Source organism: Triticum aestivum, chromosome 2D (assembly GCF_018294505.1).
Source record: "Triticum aestivum cultivar Chinese Spring chromosome 2D, IWGSC CS RefSeq v2.1, whole genome shotgun sequence".
Lineage (NCBI taxonomy): Eukaryota > Viridiplantae > Streptophyta > Magnoliopsida > Poales > Poaceae > Triticum > Triticum aestivum.
Genome location: NC_057799.1, coordinates 530,227,291 through 530,234,662, shown reverse-complemented (window position 1 = coordinate 530,234,662; position 7,372 = coordinate 530,227,291). Strand labels below are relative to the sequence as shown.

Here is a 7,372-nt window from a genome sequence, read left to right as displayed (position 1 = left end):
GTACTGTATTTGTTAAATTTTAGTTTTTCTGCATGCTATAACTGTGTTCACAGAAAGTTATACAAAATTTGTGTTGACAAAAAGTAAAAAAAAGAACAAATTGGTGGTGCTGGGGTCCGATCCCAAAACCTACTGCGGGTGGACAAGTCCCTTTGATCAGTAGTCTATGCAAGGATATCAAACAAAAAGCACCCACGTGCCTTTTATTCTGTACGTTGCGTTGTCTGCCACCTCTGAATCCTTCCCGCTTCTCACTTCCCACACTTCTTCCTCCCGCGCTTCCTATTGCAGGTAAAGAGGACAGCTCCTCTCGCCACTCCAGCAGCACCCACTCCTCTCCCAGCCTCTCCAGCACCACCCAATGCCTCGCCGGAGCGTGAGAGCGGGTTCGTCGGCCATGCCGCTCCCGTACGTGTACGAGGCTTTCCCCCAGCTGCTGCAGCTGTTAGGATCTGTCTCACAGGAGTTCCTAGAGGCTATGATGGTGAGGGCGGCGGAGAAAGCGATGGCGAGAATTGGCGGCGATGAGGGTGGTGGAATGGGTGGAGCTGGCAGCAGCCGGGCTAGTGATTTTGAGATGGGGAATGGAGCGCGTGAGGCCTAGAGATTTAGATAGGGGAATGGAGCGCAACATAAAAACGTAGGGGCTTTCTGCAAAATTAGCATGACCCGACTGGCGTGTGCCGAAATCCAACGTGGCATGCCAAATGTCGTGTCCACAACATTTTGGGCCAAAAATGAATCCGCATACTAGTTGGAAGGGCACTTTTGTGGGGGGGTTTTAGTCCTTGTATGAATCTATTTCCACCCCTACAAGTTTATGTACCAATTGTGGTATTAACTCCTTTTTCTTCTAAAAAATTGCTACACATATGTACTGCACCCTAGACTCCCTATTCTAATCAGTGCATGTCATGTCTGACTATGGGATTTAATCCATAATTTTTTCCCCGTAAGAGCATCTCCAACCCAAAATCGCATGAAAAAATTGTCCATAAGAGCATCTCGAACCCAATATAGCATGCCAATTCATGTAGGGGTGGGGACAAATCGTGGGGCTGAGCTTCAGGCTCATAGGGGTGTTCTCCTGCATCAGATTCGGACGCTTGACATGATCGCGGGCAAATCAGGTCCTACCATTGAGGAGTGGCTTTACCGATACGATCTTGACGCCTCCCCTATGGAGTTCTTCAAGGGTGATAAGCTTTTGTGCCAGCAATAGAGCCGCTAGAGTTGGTTGTTGCTGGGAGATGCCAACACACCTACTTTCATGCCATTGCAAATGAGCAGCATCGAAAATGCTACATCATGTGCCTTTGGGAGGGGGCGGTCCTCTTGGAGAAGGCGAGGGATATCTCCGCCCACATTTACTCCTTCTATAAGGAGCTCTTCACGGCGGAACCCAGTCAGGGATTTCGTTTGCTATGGGCTGATGACCATTAGAGGCCATGGTTTGAGACCATGAAAATGCGGAACTTACCCTCCCATTCTTGCTGGAGGGGGTGGGTCGAGCGATTGTAGAGATGAAGCTAGTTCGGCGCCGGTTATCGATGGCCTCCCAGTCTCCTTCCGGAAGTTCTGGGAGCATCTTAAGCCGGTGATTATACCAATGTTCCATGAATTCTACACTAAAACATTGGACATGTCTTGTTTGAACTTCGGTGTGGCTACCTTGATCCCGAAATGAGTCAGGGCGGCCAATATCCATCACTTTAGGCTAATTACGGCGATCAATGTCCTACATCGGATCTTCTCCAAGGTCTGTGTTTTGCAGTTTGCCTCAGTGGCTAAACACCTCTCACACCCTTACCGTTTTGCTTATTCTCAAGGGGTGTCCTATTCACGATGGGATTGTGGCTCTTCATGAAATCACTCATCATGTTAAGGTTCAACGCAAGAAGGACGTGTTCTTGAAGCTAGACTTTCAGAAGGCCTACGATTTCTTGGGCTGGTCCTTTCTCTGCTTATCGCTTGAGCAGAGGGGGTTCGATGATTGTTTGTGCTGATGGATCATGCAGTTGGTCAGGAGTGGTAGCACCACCATCACCGTTAATGGGGAGGTGGGCCCTATTTTAGGTCCTCACGCATGGTGAGGCAAGGATCCTATTTCTCCCCTCCTCTTTAACCTTGCAGTTGATGCCTAGCCGACCATCCTGGCCGACCACATCTCGGGTGTGGTTGGGCATATTATCCCTAGAGGTGGTGTGACCCACCTCTAATATGATCCAACCATATTAACAAAGCTCATGGTACATCAAGATTGTTTCGTAACAGGATCACGAGAGAGAGAGAGGGAGAGAGAGAAATCAAACACATAGCTACTGGTACATACCCTCAGCCCTGGGCGTGAACTACTCCCTCCTCGTCATGGAGGCAGCGAGGATGATGAAGATGTCCTCGTCATGGGGGCACCCGTTGAGCTTGTGGCCCCCCTAGGCACCTTTTGGCTCACCCCCGAAGCTTCCTAGGACTCTTTCCTGCTATAAAAAATCACAGTAATTTTTTATCGCGTTTGGACTTCGTTTGGTATGGTTTTTCTGTGAAACAAAAAAATAGGCAAAAAAATAGGAACTAGCACTGGACACTAGGTTAATATGTTAGTCAATAAAAATAATATAAAAGTGCACCAAAACCATGTAGAACTCAAGTAAATATAGCATGAATACTTTATATATTATAATTACGTTGGAGACGTATCACCAGGCCACGAAGCAATCTCGTGGTGGGGGTCGTCTACCATGGCGGTCCGTACATGCTACGTGAGATTGGCAATGGCTTGAGGTGGGCTAGTGGTTTGAGTCGACGGCAGCAGCAGCAGCCAACAACAACAACCAGCGACCGGTTGAAGAGGTGCCGCATTGTAGTGGGATGGCGATGTATGAAATGGCCCATCTTGGCGCCGTCATCACCGTTGCATCACAGGCTTTGGAGCATGGGCGCGGCATGAAGCTGCTATGATATTCGACTCCTTTGTGAGTTTTGGCGGCTCTCGCTCCATCTACCTTCAGCTCGAGTTACAATCTATAGACGCGATTTGACGCAAAGGGTATAGTTGTGCAGTGGAGGTGACGATTTTTATCCGACCACATGTAGCTGTTGGGATCATGAAAAAGTGGTGGCGACATCACATGGTTGACTTTGATTGGTGATGCTTCTTCAGTACCCGGTCTCGAGCTCCGCGGTGAAAACCCTAGGTTTGAAATGTGTTGGATATACTTATACTGGCAATGGCGATGTTTTTACGATGTTAGCTTGCTGAAGGCGTTTCGCGGATATGCTTGGACTTGTTATTCAGGGTGAAATGTTCAATCTGACCTATGGTGGTTGGATCCGGTGACAATGATGCTTGAGTGTTGTTTCCTTCTTGAAGGCATCGCTGTTGAAGAACATCGTTGTCCTTATGGCGTCAAGAGATGATTGGTGTAGATATGGTCGTTGCTATAGTTTGTCGGTCGCTATTTTGATCACTTTGGGATTTTTGTTTTTTCCCGCTTCAGCATAGCTTTTGTCTTATATGACTTTGCTCTTTATCGACATGCTTTTGTGTTTGTGTCTTAGTGTTGGTTGTATGTATCCTAACTGTGCAGAGGCCGGGTGTGTGCTCATTGTGTTTGTATCCACTTGATGCTTCATTTTGAGTCAATAAAATTCACTCTTTATCAAAAAATAAGTCAAATAGAATGCGGTGACACAAAAAAATTGATAAAAAGGTATCAGGCCCAGAAAATATGAAGGAGAACCTGGGTACCAGCGCACCCTATATGCAAAGACAAGTAATTCAAAAAAGTTGAAAAAAATCTGAATTTTCTTTTGATATCAAACATGATCAAATATTATAATCGTACAAAAATATTCGTCAGAGAATGACTTCCTTTGTATCCTGGATCGAAGATTCGCCAAAAAACGCTATATACAAGCACTATACACGCTATATTGTCGCCATAAATTTACCTTTTTGCCCTGAAGTCAATATGAACCATTTCATGCCCAAACTTTTTATAGAAGTACAATACCTGATCATATTTGATTCCAAAAAGATTTGGAATTTTTTGAATTTATTTAATTACTAAACTTTTTGGCGCATATAGGGTGCGCGGGTACCTGATAGCACCAAGTTCCCGTCCATCAGGCCCATTACTATTCTACCGTATTGTATTACTGCATGTGTACAGTCGGACAAACTTTGTCTACATTGATTTGCTTTGCATATACAGCGTATGGATCCATGCCAAAAATAAATAAAATAAAAGTAGCGTATGGATTCTGTTGACTGGCCGAATATAACATGAATCTCCTAGCGTCATCATGCGGCAGACGCATATCCAGTAAAAACTGGCTCCCCTAGAAAATCCTCTCTACATGTGCCTTTCGCGTGAGAGTTTCCGCCGGCCGATCGATAAAAGCTAGCTACTCGGTGACTGTTACTGGTACGATCGAGCCGGACACACAGTCGTGGTTAATTCCAACAAATTTCGATTGTCAGCTTGCGAAGAGTTTTAGCCTGGCTGATTTCATTTCTTTTGTAATTTCTCATTTGATCTGGATATATAAACCTTCGATGCCATTCAAAATTTCAAACCATCTTGTTTGTCTTGCCCATTACAAAAGTTGCTCTTCTGAGGTCTGAGCAGCAAAAAATAGCAGGTGGCAATGGGGGAGGTTGGTGCAGACACGATCTACACCCAAGATGGCACCGTGGACATCAAGGGCAACCAGGCCGTCAAGAGCAACACCGGCAACTGGCACGCCTGCCCCTACATCCTCGGTACGTGCATACAAACGACGACTCCATTGTTGCCCTGCTCTTTGAGCCAGCCATGGCATTGATCGATGAATTGCAGCTAACGAATGCTGCGAGCGGCTGGCGTACTACGGCATGAGCGCCAACCTGAGCAACTTCATGCTGGACAACATGGGCATGAACAAGAGCGACGCCGCCAACACCGTCAGCAACTGGACGGGAACCTGCTATGCCGCCCCCCTCATCGGCGCCTTCCTCGCCGACGCCTACCTCGGCCGCTTCTGGACCATCGCCTCCTTCGTGATCATCTACGTCATCGGTCTGGGCCTCCTGACGGTTGCGGCGTCGGTGAAAGGGCTGGTGCCGACGTGCGCGGCCAAGGGGGTGTGTAACCCGACGGCGGGGCAGACGGCGGCGGTGTTCGTCGGTCTGTACCTCGTCGCTCTGGGCACGGGCGGGATCAAGCCCTGCGTGTCCTCGTTCGGAGCTGACCAGTTCGACGAGCACGACGAGAGCGAGCGGCGGAGCAAGAGCTCCTTCTTCAACTGGTTCTACTTGTCCATCAACATCGGCGCGCTGGTGGCGTCGTCCGTGCTGGTGAATGTGCAGGTGCGCTACGGCTGGGGCTGGGGCTTCGGCATCCCCGCCGTCGTCATGGCCATCGCCGTCGGCAGCTTCTTCGTCGGCACGCCGCTCTACCGCCACCAGCGCCCCGGCGGCAGCCCGCTCACCCGCATCGCGCAGGTGCTCGTCGCGGCCACGCGCAAGCTGAGCGTCCCCGTCGACGGGTCGGCGCTGTACGAGACGACGGAGAGGGAGTCCGGCATCGAGGGGAGCCGCAAGCTGGAGCACACCGAGCAGTTCAGGTTCCTCGACAAGGCGGCCGTGGAGACGCCGGCGGACAGGACTGCGACGGCGCCATCGGCGTGGAGGCTGTGCACGGTGACGCAGGTGGAGGAGCTCAAGAGCGTGGTGCGGCTGCTGCCCATCTGGGCGAGCGGCATCGTCTTCGCGGCGGTGTACGGGCAGATGAACACCGTGTTCGTGTTCCAGGGAAACACCCTCGACAAGCGCATGGGCGCCCACTTCTCCATCCCCTCTGCCTCGCTCTCTACCTTCGACACCCTCAGCGTCATCTTCTGGGTGCCCGTGTACGACCGCCTCCTCGTCCCGGCCGTCCGCTCCGTCACCGGCCACCCCCGCGGCTTCACGCAGCTCCAGCGCATGGGTGTCGGCCTCGTCGTCTCGATCTTCTCCATGGTCGCCGCCGGCGTGCTCGAGCTTTTCCGCCTCCGCACGGTCGCGCGGCTCGGGCTGTACGGGGAGGAGGACATCGTGCCCATCTCCATCTTCTGGCAGGTGCCGCAGTACTTCATCGTCGGCGCCGCCGAGGTGTTCGTCTTCGTGGGGCAGCTGGATTTCTTCTACGACCAGGCGCCGGACGCCATGAGGAGCATGTGCATGGCGCTATCGCTGACGGCGGTAGCACTGGGGAGCTACGTGAGCACGCTGCTGGTGACGGTGGTGAAGAAGGTGACGACGACGGGTGGAAAGCAAGGGTGGATCCCGGACAAGAACCTCAACGTCGGCCACCTCGACTACTTCTTCTGGCTAATGACCGTGCTCAGCGTTGTCAACTTTGCTATCTACCTGCCCATCGCCAACTGGTATTCCTACAAGAGGACCGCCGAAGCCGAATACAACCCGGATGCCATTGAAGGAGGTGATGATCCACATGGCACATGACCAGTGAGTGATCGACCTGAATGTGTGTGATTGAACCAGGAGACAGAACAAAATAGATTCAAAGCAAGCACATTAAGAGCATCTACAGCCGCAAGTTACAAATTTGGGCCCTCAAAACCGGACGGGCCTCAAAATTTATCATTTATAACCATATACCCTATTTTTAAAACATCTACTACATGCAGCGCCATGCATGACGATCATCCCATCCGTCTTGGGTCGGCTGAGCTGTCAAAACACACCGAAAATTGCTCATACTTAGGTTTTCACACCTATATTAGTCCCACCTCGCCGCGTGACGAGTTAGTATGAATCTTCTATGTTACATAAAAGATTTATAGTCAGGGTCTATCTCCTTCACAAGGGAAACATTCATGTATGTACTGCTTTTTATGAATCACAATTTGTCAAAAAAAACGATAAACAAAATAAAAAATCTACTGTTACTGTAGTAGGGATATCAACGTACATGAATGAGACAAACCTGACACTCGACGAACAATCATCAGTTAATGAAATGCAGTCGAGTGTCAACTTATCTGACTTACGCAACAAGAATTGATAGACCTACACAACAACAAGAAGCTTGCCGCCATGCGCCTGCGCGGCTATTTAAGCCGGTCGGTGTCCGTCTCGTCCGGGCAGAGTAAGTATAAAAATATAATATTTAGACATGAATATATACACGAATCATATAAGATTTATAAATAAAGAATGTATTACAGAAATCTGAGCAGAGTAAGTATAAAAAAATATAAATAAACAGGAATCAGAAAAAAAGAAATATAAAATATAAAAAATGCAGTCAGCTTCTCCCCACTTGTAATTGGGCTAGGGGCCGACACGACCGGGCCCAGAAGCCTGCTCCCCACATGTAATTGGGCT

General features: G+C 49.5%; 1 protein-coding gene across 1 annotated transcript; it reads left to right on the top strand.

Moving 5' to 3' along the window:
- Positions 1 to 4,650: 4,650 nt before the first annotated feature.
- LOC123049797 (protein NRT1/ PTR FAMILY 8.2-like) lies at positions 4,651 to 6,487 on the top strand. Its single transcript, XM_044472671.1, has 2 exons — positions 4,651 to 4,765; positions 4,842 to 6,487. The coding sequence occupies exons 1-2, from the start codon at positions 4,651 to 4,653 to the stop codon at positions 6,485 to 6,487; spliced, it is 1,761 nt and encodes a 586-aa protein (XP_044328606.1).
- Positions 6,488 to 7,372: the final 885 nt, after the last annotated feature.

Coding starts and splice junctions, on each gene's coding strand:
- LOC123049797 (XM_044472671.1), top strand. CDS start 4,651: ATGGGGGAGGTTGGTGCAGACACGATCTACACCCAAGATGGCACCGTG. Junction 4,766..4,841: donor CGCCTGCCCCTACATCCTCG/GTACGTGCATAC, acceptor GATGAATTGCAG/CTAACGAATGCTGCGAGCGG.